The 14,019-nt window shown below is 51.6% G+C and overlaps 1 protein-coding gene across 1 annotated transcript in view; it reads right to left on the bottom strand.

The window, feature by feature from the left end:
• Positions 1–2,234: 2,234 nt before the first annotated feature.
• Positions 2,235–14,019, bottom strand: part of Dpt (dermatopontin) — a 25,659-nt gene continuing 13,874 nt past the window's right edge. The window contains exons 3-4 of the mRNA XM_015491868.2: positions 7,065–7,172; positions 2,235–3,302 (exon numbers count right to left, since the gene is read on the bottom strand). Of these exons, the coding sequence (XP_015347354.1) occupies positions 3,236–3,302; positions 7,065–7,172 (175 nt within the window). The 3' untranslated portion in view covers positions 2,235–3,235. The remainder of the gene's footprint in view (positions 3,303–7,064; positions 7,173–14,019) is intronic.

The following is a 14,019-nucleotide window of genomic DNA, read 5'->3' as shown; positions in this document are numbered from 1 at the left end:
CAGAGGAGCACTGGGACAGTGCGTGTGGAAGAGGAGCCAGGGTGAGTGGAGGCCAGCCCAGGCCGGGGTGGGCTGTGTGTTCATGTGTGCGCATGTGTGGGATGGATGCCTCCTCCTTAGATCTCTAAGCCAAGAGGCCCCAGATTATACCTGAGTTCCAGAGAAAAATAATAAATTACAGTTGACAGCAAAACTAGTGTGTGTGTCTTACGGTGCTAATGTGAGCTGCCCTTCCCTCCTTGGGGCCGGGTGTGGGGCCTCCCCGGTGGTTTGGTTGCTGACTCCTCCACTCTCTGATCCTCTGAAACGCAGGACCCGGGCCTAGTGTGGAGGCCGGTATATGATATGACCTTAATTTGTCAGTGACGGAGCAAGGGAATGAATGAGGGCTGAACTTAATGCCTCCTATTTTATGAAAGTCTCCTCATCACAGGCCTATATGAAAATCCCCCTCACAGGACTTGATTCCTAACCTTTACACTACTCTTTGCCTTCTCTTACTGTGTTTATTGGGTACTTATTTATTGGGATCTCACTTATTTCTTACACTAACCCCATGATGTTATTATCTATAGGTAAGAAAATAGTCAGGAAAGGCAGGCGACGTGGCCAAGGTCACGCAGGACGCTGGGAAGTGGCGGGCGGGGATGTGGGTGCCCAGGTACCTGGAGTCCAGAGCTCACAGTGGGTCCCCGCCCCTGGAAGTCCTGCTGTCCTTCAGGGCCACTGCCACCTGGCTCCTCAGGAACCCGCTGCTCTCACCTTCCCTGGGCGCTGGCTTCCCCTTAGTAGCCTGCAGGCCCTGGAGCCAGGGGTCATTTCTCTCTTCCCACTGCTCTTTCCATGTGGCCACCATCTAGAGAAGGGGTATGGGAAGGGATTCGTTTCCAGGCTGGGCAGAGGGAGGCCAGGGCTCTGGGGATTTGTCTAATATTATGCAGCCCCTGTCTGCCAGAGCCAGGGGCAGGGCCCACATCCTCCCCTGCAGTGCCAGGCTCCTCCCTGGTGGACGGTGCCTGAGCAAATCCTCTTCTAAACAACTCAGGGCAGATGGTGGAGCTCACGGCCTCCCGGAATGGCTAGGAAGCCTGTGGTTACCTAGACCCATACCCTCCTTTTAGACAGTCGGCCTAGAAAAGCAAGGTGACGTACCCAAGACTGTGGAGAGAGCTAAAGACAGGAAACTCCCAGTCAGAGGACCTGGGATTCAGGCCTCGCTGTGGCACTTAGTTTCTGCTGACTAATGTAAAGCAGTAAAGTGTGAATTATTCACATTCCAGCCAAGCCGACCATGGCTTTCCTGCCGTTGTCCTTGGCCTACATACAAAGTGTCTCTCTGTGGAGACTCCATGTCCTCTGTCTGGCACAGCCTCTTCTGTGGCACTGCCTGTGGGTCTATCTCCTGGCCGGTATTCCTGCCGTCTCCCGAGGGCCCTCCCAGCCCCACTGCCGCCCCGTCCTCTCGCCAGCCCTCTGCTCCACCTGGGATGCCCAGTCAGCCCATCAGCAGCCGCGGCAGGGCTTGGCCCCCTGCCAGCTGTGCTCCGCAAGCCCAGTGCAGGCCCTTGCTGCTTCTCAGCCTGAACCAGCGCTGCACGCACTAAAATATTAATGGCTCCTTTTGTGAAGGATAACACTGGGAAGCTTCTTATTGTAAATTAAAATTGTCAGGGAGGCAGAAACCACGACAGAGGAGATAAAGCAAGTTTGCAAAAGTATTTCAGCGGTTAGGACCAAGGAGGGCACCGTGAGCTCCATCTTGCCCATCAAGATGGTGGGTGCTGGCAGTGGGAGATGCAGTCACCCTCCTTGAGGACTGAGATTCGTGATCTTGGCCACCGGGGCGGGGGCGTGTGGAAGGTGCATGCCTAGTACCTCCGTTCCTGGTAGAGAGGAAGAAGGAAGGGCAGCACAGATGGGAAAAGGCAAACTGTTTGGTTCAAGGAAATAGGGGCTTCCTGTGGTTAAAACTGCTGTGACACATCCGGGTCTGGATGGCTGAAGGAAGCCCCAGGGGAGAAACAGCCAGGCTCAGAGGCAGAGAATGTGCTCCTGCCTCTGGGATCCTCCGGTAAAGCCAGCACCGGGCACTCTATCTACCTGATCCCGACTCTACCAGCGTCATCTTTGTGTTCCAGGGTCCTGGGCGAATCACAAGGCTGAGCTGGGTTTGCAGAATGAATGAATGACTAATCAGAAAGGGGAGGGGGAGGGAGCAAGACGGACCCTTGATGTTTGCAGCACAGTAATGTTAAAACTTTTATTCCTTTTATGAGGAAGAGAGTACAAAGGGCCAGGGACAGACATATCATGGGAGGAAGAGAGAGTCTCACCTCAGCAGAGGACACCCGTGCTAACCTAGGCAGGAATCCTCAAGGCCACCTTTCCCACCCAGACACCCAGGCCCAGTGCAGGAGGCTTGGCCAGAGGCCCCAGGGCTGCAGGCATGTGCCAGCCCCCCCGACCCCCCGGGAGTCCTGGGCATGCCTCTGGCTGCCAGTAACCCCACACTACTTCCCATTCCCCAGAGCGACCCGGCCACGCTCATCTCGCCAAGCTCCCAGTCTGAGTCCCACTCTCCGACCTTCTCTTGACATGATTCTACGGCTCCATGGCCCCTGCATGCGTCCTCATTGTGGTAGACGGACCTTCACCTTTGAGTTGAGGAGGTTCAACTCTGCCCTCACCCCCTCCACCCCCCCTTTCACCTGCAGGTCCCCTGGAGCACAGAGGCCCTGTGGAGGGGGGTGGAAACACGTCACTTCAAGGCAGAGGCCTGCTTTGTGAGGACCCTGGGTGTCATTCCAACAGACTTAGCTTAGAGCACCTGTGCTACACCCCTCCCCAAGCTCTGCCCACTGCCCTCTCCTTCCCTCCCTCCCGGGTCACTGTGCTGAACTCAAAGCTCATTTTACAGTAAAGCAGCAGCCAGGTGAGCCAGGGCCCAGGAGGTGGCCTGGGAGCCCAGTGGGCACGTGCCAGCAGGGAGTGTCGACAGTCGTGGGAGACAGTTGCTACGGAATACGTTGAAAGCGAGAAACGCGGCTTAATTGTGGATGTCCTTATAAATGCGGTGCCATGAGAAGGGCCCAGGTGGCTGGCACAGCTGTTCCCGCATCAGGGAGAAGAAAGAGCGGCAGAAACAGCTGGTGGGGGGGGGGTTCCAGCTGACGTCACACACAGGACACTGGGACTCCCGGCCCCTTCCCTTCGCCCAGGTCTGGCAGGGGCAGATCTAAGCGTTTGCAAATTCGCAGTCGTAGTCTGTCATGCGGCACATGATGAACTTCCACTGGCGATCCCTGTGGGGACAGTGGGAAAGGAACGTCAGTGAGAAGAGCCACCCACCAGGGGAAGCGTCCCTGAGTCACCCACCAGGGGAAGAACCTGCTGGGGAACAGGATGGAGCTGGGAGTGCAGGGACACCAAAGCTCATCGTGTCCTTGGAGGACTTGTCCATGAAGTCTCCAGAGAACCGACACCTCTGCGGGAGGCCTGGCTGCCCCTTGCAAGGGGACAGTGAGGTTCCAGCCACACAGAGGCTCCTGTTCCTCCCTGGTGGCCAGCTCCCCACAGCGTGCCCCGAGCACCTCAAGGACCAGAGGCTAGCGGCGTGGTGAAAGCACTTGTTTGACACCCTCTGCCTCCCGCTGTGACGAACCTTCTTTCTCTGGGGCCACTGTGCTTTCGTGGAACCCCTCTTGACTGAGTGCTCACTGTGCCAGCCCACCCTGCACTCCTGTGTGTCTCTAAGAAAGCACTAAGCAGAGAAATGAAGGGAGGGGACCACGCAGGACCCCCCTCCCCCGGTGAAAAGGAAAGGCCTGCCTTCTGGAACACAGGAAATGGAATGGCCCTTGAGTCCAAGTGGGGAGGGGCCCAAGCGGACACAGAATTGCTCAACTTTGAGAACCATGGTGTGGCTGCATGTCAGGGAAGGTTCCTTGCTAAGAACAGGGCCATGTCTTCATTCAACCATTTAATAACAATCTCTTGGGTGCCACCCTGCCCGACGCTCTGCTGACCCAGCACCATTTAACAGTGTCACTGGTGACTGGACTGGAAGCCCCTCCAATGCACCCAGCCTGCTCTCTCAGTATCTCACGTGATTTGGGTTGAGGGGCAGGGGCAGGCTGGGAGGGCTAAGTGATGGCTTTTAGGGAACACGGGTCATAGGTGATGGTGTCAGACTCCAAGTCTGCTGGACCTCACACCATGCCGCCCCCCAGCAAGGTGCCCCTCATCCCACTAGAGGACGAAGCTGTCATACCCTTTGCCCAGTCCCGATAAAGGGCAAAAATAGTTTCCCTTTATTCAATCATTCAAACCCTCCCAAAGCACCCTGGGATCCTTTGACTCAGAGATAGCTTCTGAATGGGAAGTGGGATGACCACCGGTTCTGGGGAGACGATGCGCCCGCTGGAGCAGCCCACGTAGGCTTCCCAGCGCTGCCCACTGCTCCAGGTACCTGTGTAGGGCAGTAGGGAGGAGACGCCCAGCGCAAGCCTCTGAGGCTCTGGATGACCTATCAGCTATTCGTTGGTGTGTGTTTCTACAAATGCCAACAGGGGACATGGCTTGTTTAGATATTTAGCAGATTGGCGGCCAGTCTTGTGTACCTATGTACCAAGAAACAGAGGTAAATCAGACTTTACGGCCCAGCATTTGTACTGATTTTTAAGAAAAATTAACTGATTTTTAGTTAACTAATTGCCTAATCGATGCCAAGAGAAATTCTTGGTCCTCAGAGGAGCAAGCTCTCCCCCCAGGCTCAATCTCTGGTTTCCTTCCAGGACAGGGTTTTCATCCAGGGGTGCATTTGCTCTCTAGTGAATATTTGGCAATGTCTGCAAACAGTTTTGCTTATCACAACTGGGGATGGGACACTAGTGGCATCTAATGTGTAGGCTTCACATGCAGAACCACAGGACACACCTCTGTCTGTCTGTCTCCAGATGTCCACAGTGGTCGTGCCAGGCCCCTAGTTCTTTACTAAGAGGGAACCACCATGATTTGCATATGAAGGCGGGCAGGTGCCCAGGGAGTCTCTTGGGCCGTACCCTCCAACCTGGGCCTCAGCATCTTCACAAGGGCCAAGAAACCCAACTTAGAGATCCTTAAGTTGCTGATATTAGCGACAGCAGCAAAATTGCATGGGTATACTCATTTTTTGGGGGGGGGTATTTATTTTTAAACAATGCAATGATGCATTCCTCAGTTTTCTATGATTCTAGGTTATCCATAAGACCGAACATTTCCAAACCATCAGGAATTGCACATTTGAACTGCCAAAATATATTTATTTTGCAATCATATTGGATGCCCTTCTCTCTGTACTGTATTCTTTTCTGCCTTCTTACCCAGGAAATGCAGAATCAATTTCTTTCTGACCTGGAGACATTGTTAGGAGCACTGGACACCCTACTGTGCAGCAGTTGCCTGTTGCACTGTGGGGAACACCTCCCTGCCCAATGGCACAGTTTCCCTTGTTCACTGAGTTCTTGGCCTTCCTTTTGTTTAAATATTTTTGTTGTGCGTCGCATCATTCAGCTGTTTCTTCTCATTGATGAAACGGGTTTCATTCTAAGTAATATTCTCTAAGTTGCTCTTTTTAGAAAATAGGTAACTAAGCGAGTTAAGTTATGATAACTGTGGGTCTCTCCTGTGGGTGTTTTGTTCTTCATGGAGCCTCCAATATCTACTGGGCTTTTCCAGAGCTACTTAATGTCTTTCTTAAAAAACAAAAAACCTCTATGCCATCTTAAATAAGTTATCTTCGGTAAAAGGAGGTGTAATCTCATTTGAAAACATAAATATACGCAATAGATAAGTCGCACTCAAATTCAGCATAGTTATCTAATGAGCTAATGTAAGTTTTATTCAGTTTGCAAAATATGCACTGGTCATTTTCTAGGAATTCATTTCTGTACAGAGTGACCACCACCTTATTAAAAGTAGGCAAGCCCATCTTTGACCCCTGAATGCCCTGTACCTCTCTATATCATAGTGGAACTGGGCCGAACTCCAGGGGAAGGACATATCTGCAGGAATTTTGATTTTTGTTTTCTTATTGTTTTGTCTTGATGTATTCTAGATAGGGTTGGGAGCTGACCATGAGAGAGGGAATTTTAAAAGCTCATTTTTTTTCTTTCTTCTTTAGATTAAAGTTTCCTCTTTCATGAAAAAAAATCCTAGCATTGTCAAGGATTGAGGTATTCCTTTTTCATTGTAATTATGTTTAGTGGGTGCCCTGGGGTCTGACTGTTAGTGCCTCACCCCAGATTCATAGTCTGGAACCTGAAACCTGGTGTACTAGCATTAAGAGGTGGAGTCTCTTGGGAGGTGACTAAGTCTTAGGGGCTCTGCCCTCACCCCTGGGATTAGTGCCCTAATACAGAGGCTGAAAAGGAGCTGCCTTGTCCAGTCTGCCTGTGAGGACACAGGAAGTGTCCTTTACAGCATAGAACAGTCCTTCCCAGACACGGAATCTGCTGGCACCTTGACCTTGGGCTTCTTAGCCTCCAGAAGGTGAGCAATAACTTTCTGTTTTTCATAAATTACCCAGCCTAAGGTTTTATGTTACAGCTACCCACCGACTAAGACAGTAGGCCATTGTATTCCTTCTCTCCCATGCCTCTCCTCTCCCCTCTTCCTTCCCAAAGTGGGGGTCATGTAGCATCAGGATTGGACAGGGTCCAGTGTGACAGTGGACACTCTGCCAACAATTGTTGCCTTCTTCTTTTGATGCTTGGTGAGAGAAGTGCTCTTTGAAATCAATGTGGGGAAGAGCTGGGGACATCAAGGGACACCAGGTTTAGGACTCCTCTGGGAGCAGGTGGGATCCACCCTCGTCTCCCAGGGGAGCCGCCCTGTGAACAGAGCTCCTCACACCAGCTCACCTCTCCTTTCCTCCTGCTGTCCAGCCAACTCCTGGGCTAGCCCTTGACCGAGCAGGAAACTCAGGGAGGGAAAGCCCAGCCAGCTGTTCCTGCAGGCATGATCTCAACTAGGACGGGTTCCTACCTCTGCTGCCCCCGACCCCGGGGAAGGGGTCCCCATCTCACCTCTCCACAGCAGAGAAAGTGGTGGTTGCTCCTCGCATGTAGTAATCGTAGTTGTAGGAAATCATGTCTATTTCCTCCCCATAGTGGCCTGGGTATTCTGTCGTCAGCCTGTGGGAGAAACAAAGAGGGCAGGGGGAAAAGATCAAGCTGGCCATGATGGCAGGGAGCAAGAAGAAAACAGTATGGAGAGAGGCGAGGGGGACATCTGGGGCCCCAGGGACAGCAGCCATCTCCCATCCCCACCCTCCAGTTCCTGGCTGTACAAGAAGAGGCACAGACTTCCCAGGCTTGGAAGCAGCATCAAATAGTAACATTCTAGTCAAGCCACCTGGGATGATGCTTACAAAATGTGGATCATGACTCATTATTAGATCATAAAATTGATTTGGCTATGACCACTTTTAAAAAGGAAGAAATAAAAAGAACAGAAGATATCAGAGAATGCATTGCATGCAATAAAGATCAGTTAGTATGTAGATGTAAATTTTTTGTATGTATATGTATATTGATGTGATGTACCTATTTTGTGATAGTTTAATACATATTTCTTATCATGGGTCACAATTGAAAAAGTGTTCAAAATTCTTCAACTAAAATGTAAGCGCCACAAATGTGAAGTTTTTGTTGTGTACGTTTCTCTGGCAACTAAAACAGTTCCTGGTACATAGTAAATATTTGCAAAATAAATAAATGTCCTTGGGAGAGTCATTTAATCTGTTTCCTGTTCTTATAAAAGAATGGAAGCCACCTTATGGTAAATACCAGATGTGGAATCATTAAAGATATTTGTTTCTTCCTCTTCTTCCTCTTTTTCCTTCTTTCTTCCCCAAGGTAGGGTCAATTCTAGGTTTCCCTTGAGTAGGCTTCTTATGGTTCACCCCAGAGTAAATCTAGAGCCCCTGGGTTCTCATAAGGGCTTTGATCCTGGGGTCTTCAGACCAAGAGAGTCTTTTCAGTGTGAAGTGGGTTCTTGAAGTCTATCCACATCCCCAGGGCTGCCCAGGAAACAGCTAGTGAGTGAGCACCAGTAATTCCATTTGGTTTAGGTTGACCAGGTCATTGCATATTGATGGTGGAAAGATCTTCCCCACCGTAGACCGATGATCTTCCTTCTTAAGATTATAAGGATGGTCATGAAATCTTGAGAAGCCTGAGTTTTCAGCTGCAGGGGTCCTTGGAGGATCCTGGTTTGGGTGCAGCAGGACAGTGGTCAGCCCAGGAGTTCCGGACAGGAGCAGAAACCAAGGCCACCCCTGGCTCATGGTCATTCCATCCACATTGCTCATCTCCCCTCCTTCTATCATTTATCTTTCTCTAGACATGATTATGCTCTATCAGACGCCAAGCCCAGGCCAGAGCAGGCTGCGTGTGTCTGCTTGATGTGCAGATGAAGGAAAACCAGGCTGTTAGTTCAGGGGCCCATTGGGGCCTCTACAGAGACCTGAAAGCAGGACTTCCTCTCTCTCTCTCTCTCTTTTTCTTTTTTGTTAAATATTTGTTTTTTAAAACCAACCTTCCTTCCTTCCTTTCTTCCTTCCTTCCTTCCTTCCTTCCTTCCTTCCTTTCTTTCTTTCTTTCTTTCTTTCTTTCTTTCTTTCTTTCTTTCTTTCTTTCTTTCTTTCTTTCTTTCTTTCTTTCTTTCTTTCTTTCTTTCTTTCTTTCTTTCTTTCTTTCTTTCTTTCTTTCTTTCCAGTGCTGAGAATCAAACTCAGTGCCTCACACATGCTAGGCAAGCACTCTGCCACTGAGCCACAACCCCAGACCCCATGGACTTCCTATTTCTAATGAAAATGTCAGTTAACTGTCCCCTCCGTAGATCTAATAGGGCCTCGTTTGAATCCCACTGCTTTGTGATCCTTGAAGATTCTAATAGGGCTGAGCTAATGTTTACCCCCCTCCCCAAAAAGAGGGGATTACTGAGAACATGAATATTGCCAACGAGTTTTTTATGAGGGAAATCCTTTTATTTCAGGGAACATAAAATGCTTTCCAGAACAAAACTGTTTGCACATGAGGTAAAAAGGTTAATAACCAATCATGTTTTCACTTCTGCCAAGAGAGTGTGCTATATTTGGCAATAGTGAATTAGGCTAAATTCAATTGCCAAAACTATTTGGAAATAATCAGGCTAGATTTTCATTTCTTTAGTTTTTATTGGCCACTACAATTTGCCCTCTGATTACTTGGATAGTTAAATATATTTGGAATTAAGTGGGGAAGAAAAACTTGCATATTTTGATAAACATCAAGAAGCTTTAAGCCCCCAAGGGGGAAAAGATGGTGCAATGCTTTCATTAATGAGGACTCTATGACTTCATGTCTGATCACAGACAGACCCGAGGCTGCCTGCCCAACTGGACAATGCATCTGAGAAGCCTCCTGTAGACAGGGATGCTGCCCAGGGGGTTTCTAGAATGTTCTGGGGAAGGTGTAACACATGCTCACTGATCCCAGTTGGGTTTGGTTTTGTTTGATGTTTGGCTATTGCTTTGTTTTGTATCATGAAACCATGAGGTCAAGTTTAGAATTGCTTCCAAAATCCTGAGTAAGGGAGATAGTAAAAGAAGTTGGGTATTGACAGAAATCACCCCTACTTTCTGAAACCAAGAATATGGAGGGAGACACGACTCCATCATTGTAGGAAGAGAACCTCCCAAACACCACCCATAGCAAGAATTTATTTATTTACTTATTTTTTTTTTTGTGGCGTTGGGATTAGAACCCAGGGCCTTGTGCATGCAAGGTATGCACTCTACTAACTGAGCTATCTCCCAGCCCAAGAACTTGTGCTTCAATGTGGCCCAGGAGGCTGTATTTTGGAACCAGATGGATGTCTCCATTTAGTTGTTGATGATCTCGTCCCCTCTCCTCCCTCTCTCTCTCTCTCTCCTAATAAATGAAAGGCCCTGTAATCAATAGCTCCTCTGAGAGAAGAAAGAATCTGAACTTTCAGAGCTAGACACTGAGAGGGACAGGGTGTAGGGACTAGTCAGGAAGACGCCTGTGGGATGTGGCGTTGGCCTTCCTCAGGACAGGGGTGGTCCAGCTTTCTTGTGGATTTCCAGGTCACTTCAGGGAAATGTTGGCACAGCCACTTCATACTGAGCCTTGACCCACATTTCAAAGAAGCCTTCAGCTTGGCATGATGGAGGGAGGAGGTCAGGAGGGTGGCTTTGCTTAACTTGTGGACCTGACTAGTGCCTAATTTTAAATATCCTGTTCTGATGTCCTCGGGCAGGCCAGCCCCACATATTCAGCATTTGATTAAAATAGTGTAACCATGTCGTGCTTCCTGCTGATGGCCACATGGTGAGCTCAGGGTCATCGGCCCGTGGACCCACGCACTCCTTCTCGGAGCCTGTGTAGGAGAGGTCGGGGGAACCCCACACAGGTGGGCTTGATGCTCCACACTCAGCCAGCAAGAAGATGCCCCATCCTGACAGCAAATCACTGAGCTTTCTTGGGTAACCCCAGCCTGCTCATGATCCACCCTCTCTACAGAGATTTTCCAGCAAAGCAGCTGGGAACGAGAACCTGTCCGACGAGGCTGCCTTGTCTGCTTCGGTGATGCCCTGGTGTCACCAACAGGTGTTGCAACAGAACCATTTAAATTATTTTTGCAAACATAGGAAAAATAAAACCCTATAAAGAAAGGTGCCCATGAAGGAATAGGTACCCTGGTTACCCGCAGAGGGCTGGGCTTGGCCAGTGGGACTGAAGGACCAAGACCTCTGCCTGCACCCTGGAGCTGGGATGGGAGAGCGAGTGTCCGACACCCCTGGCCGTCTTCTGGTGGCATCTGGGGGTTCATGTTTCATCAGTTCGGTGAGTGTCACAACCCAGGGAACACAGTCCCAGGGATATCTCCGGCTTACATGGGAAGAGGAACATCCCTGAGCATTCTTCACATTGCTCTCTTGGAACGGAGTTTCTGGCGCTCTGTCCCAGCCCAGGCCTGGTCGGCAAGCACCTTTGTGGTGACTCATTGACTTCATCAGCCACATGACGTTACGCCAACGGCCCCCTCCACTAAAGTGACCACCTCCTGGCTCTGCTGCTGCTCCTGGAGGTCTCTTCTTTCCTCACCAGGTGAGAGACAGCTCGGTGCTGTGCAAAGAGATGGCCCTGCTCAGCCCTCCGAAGAAGGTCGCAGCCTCTGCCCTCATCTCCCGCTCTGTGTAATAGTGTCGCAGCTTCTGTGTGTGAGGTTCCGCGACCGACACACGAGCACAGGCTCCCTTCCACAGCAAAAGCCGCCCTCCTCCTCCCCACCGGGAGCTCAACCCAAATCTACAAATTCTACTCACTTTATATCCACTCACGTTCGCAGGGGACTGGTGAGCAGTTACTGTGTGGAGAGCTGAATGGTCGCCTCTGGAGCCCAGTAGAGGGGTGAGGCCCACGAGGCGGAATGAGGACCAGATCTGCCCGCGGGGCCTTGGCACTCCCAGCCTCCAGAGGACCCAGACTCGGGTGAGCCGCCAGACGCATCGGAAATTCCTGTGTCTGAGGTTTGAGTCCCGGGAGGGGGACGTGTCGGGGAGGCCCTGGCCGTGTGTAGCAGCAAGAACAGGTCTGAATTATGAACATGGCTCAGTAGTGACACGACCACTCCGGTTGAGGAAATGGAGGACCCGTTCTGCCCAGAGGGGCTGCTGTTGGGCAGGAGGGCCTGGTGGCTTGTGCCGCACAAGGTGAGGCTGTTAGTGGGGCCTCAAACCCTGGGGATTCCCAACACTTCCAGCTCTTGGGGAGGAATCCACAAAGAACTGCCCTCCCACCAGGCCTCTGGGAAAGCTGGTATCACAGGCTACCCTCCAGGGGCAGGGCGACAGCACAACGGAGGGACCTGTGAGTCCTTCCTGTCCCTGACACAGCAGGACGGGGAGAGGGCTGGCAGATCCACCCCGTCCTGCACTGAGCTATGGACCTGAGGACAGGCCCTGAGCTTGAACTGGATGCTCTGGAGAGGGAGAGAAAGCAATGGGCAGCTTCACCGATTCTAACTAGGGCTGTCCAGGACCTCGGGAAAACCACACTCTGGCTTGGGACTTGGGGACGGAGATGGGGAGCTAGGAGTGGGGAATGTGACGTCCGAGAGGCGCAGAACCCCTGGGATGAAGGGAGATGTAAGGGTCAGGCAAGTTGATGCCTTATTTTCCTGCCAAGATATATTTTCCAGAGAACCCACTAAAGACCGCAGACCATTTAGAAAAGGAAACAATTGCTCAGTGCAGGCCTCTGGCTCCCGGGACACCCTCGGTCCCTGCCCGGCCAGGAGACAGGCTGGCGTGGACAAGCAGCAGCTGGGCCTGCTTGGAGTGTGGAAGTGAGCCCAGAGGTCTCTGAAGGGCTGGGGCGCCTCCAGGGACACGTGTTTGTGGTTTGCAGACCACTGGACCAGGAATTTAAATTCTCCCTCACAAATAAATACATGCAAGTTCACACGCTCGTCCGATCCAGCGGGGACCGTTGGGTCACGGTGTGTCCGCATCCATCAGGAATGTGCTCTCTAGCCAGGATGAGCGAGCCGCACTGCCCAGCCAGAGCCGGCACAGGCCCACCTCAGAGCGGCACCTTGGTTCCCACCAAACAAATAAATCCTGCACTCATTTGGGAGTTGGCTCGTGATCTGTTTTTTCCAGCCCAGAGTGGTGGTATGTCCAAATCCCTAAATGCTCTCAGCACAGAGATGCTGGACACTTTGCTACTTCAAAACAGTGCACGATGCTTTCCAAGGGGAAGAGGGTGGTCCCCACTGTGCGAGCCGAGTTCCCTGGAGGGAGACCAGCCAGTTACAGGGATGTAAGGGGAGGTTTTGTGTCAGAGAGTCATCAGCATTTCACTGTGGGAAAGTGCTGGACCCAGTTCTCACTTCCCTCGGCAAGGCTGTTAAAAGGATTCAGTAAAATCATGCACACAAAAGATGTCTTTACCGACTGCAAAGCTCCATCACAGTCGCCAGTCCTCCCCAGCGCCTGGCCCTAGGCCGAGCAACGGGCAGTTACTCATTTCACAGATTTATTAGGGGCCGACTTTGGGCCAGGCCATATGCTGAGATGCTGAAGGAATGTGCCCTAGAGGTCTCATCCGATTTAGAAAGACGCTCTAGAACGCCGAGACTCAGGCGATTCAAGTCTGCCCCTGAAATGTCTAGACACGCGTGGGCAGTGAGTCTCACAGCCTGCCCCGGTGCTCAGTAGACGCCTGTTCTGCCGCTTCTTCGAGGTTTCCTTGGACAGGCACCATTTCCTGTGGCCAGGGCTGCTCTCAGCTCTAACAAGTGCAGGCACACCCAGGGGACTCCCCTCAGAGTCCGCTTGCCCTGCCCTTCTGAGGAAGTCCACCGTAAGCCGCTCCGCATGGAGTCTCAGTGCTGAGGCGGGATGATCCCACACCTGTCGGCACAAGTCCACAACACCAGGCCCAGCGACAGGACACAAACCGATAAATGCATCTTGTTGAGAAACATGACCGCCCGTGCACTAACCTGATTAATCAGAGGCACGTGGACGCCTGGGCAGAACAACCAGGCGCACAGGCTCACGGAACACAGCAGATCCTGAGAAGAGGAGCACCCAGGACGGGTCAGAGGCACCCTGACCCCATCCCCTGTCACTCCTCAGGAGCCTTGCCCAGGAAATTGTCAAGGACCAGCTGTGCTTGCCGCCCAGGTAGCTTATTTACATCTTGAAGGCTTTGAATGCCAGAGGGAGGCTGGTTCCATCCTGAGACAAGCAGATGGGGCAGGGGACATAGCAGAAGGCCACTCCTCAGGCCCCAGCAGGCTGGCGGTCTCTCACTCCCTCTCCTCTCCTCTCTGGAACCTTCATCCTCTCTTTGAAGACAGTGCACCTCTGGAACTGACGCATCGGAAGCTCGGAAGCCCTCAAACACCTGGTTCCCAGCCATCACCCACGGATGCCCTTGAGGGAGGGTGGGGCTCCAGACACCC

Source organism: Marmota marmota, unplaced genomic scaffold, assembly GCF_001458135.2.
Source record: "Marmota marmota marmota unplaced genomic scaffold, marMar, whole genome shotgun sequence".
In the NCBI taxonomy this organism is placed as follows: domain Eukaryota; kingdom Metazoa; phylum Chordata; class Mammalia; order Rodentia; family Sciuridae; genus Marmota; species Marmota marmota.
The sequence above is the reverse complement of the archived record's forward strand: the minus strand, read 5'-3'. Positions and strand labels throughout refer to the sequence as shown.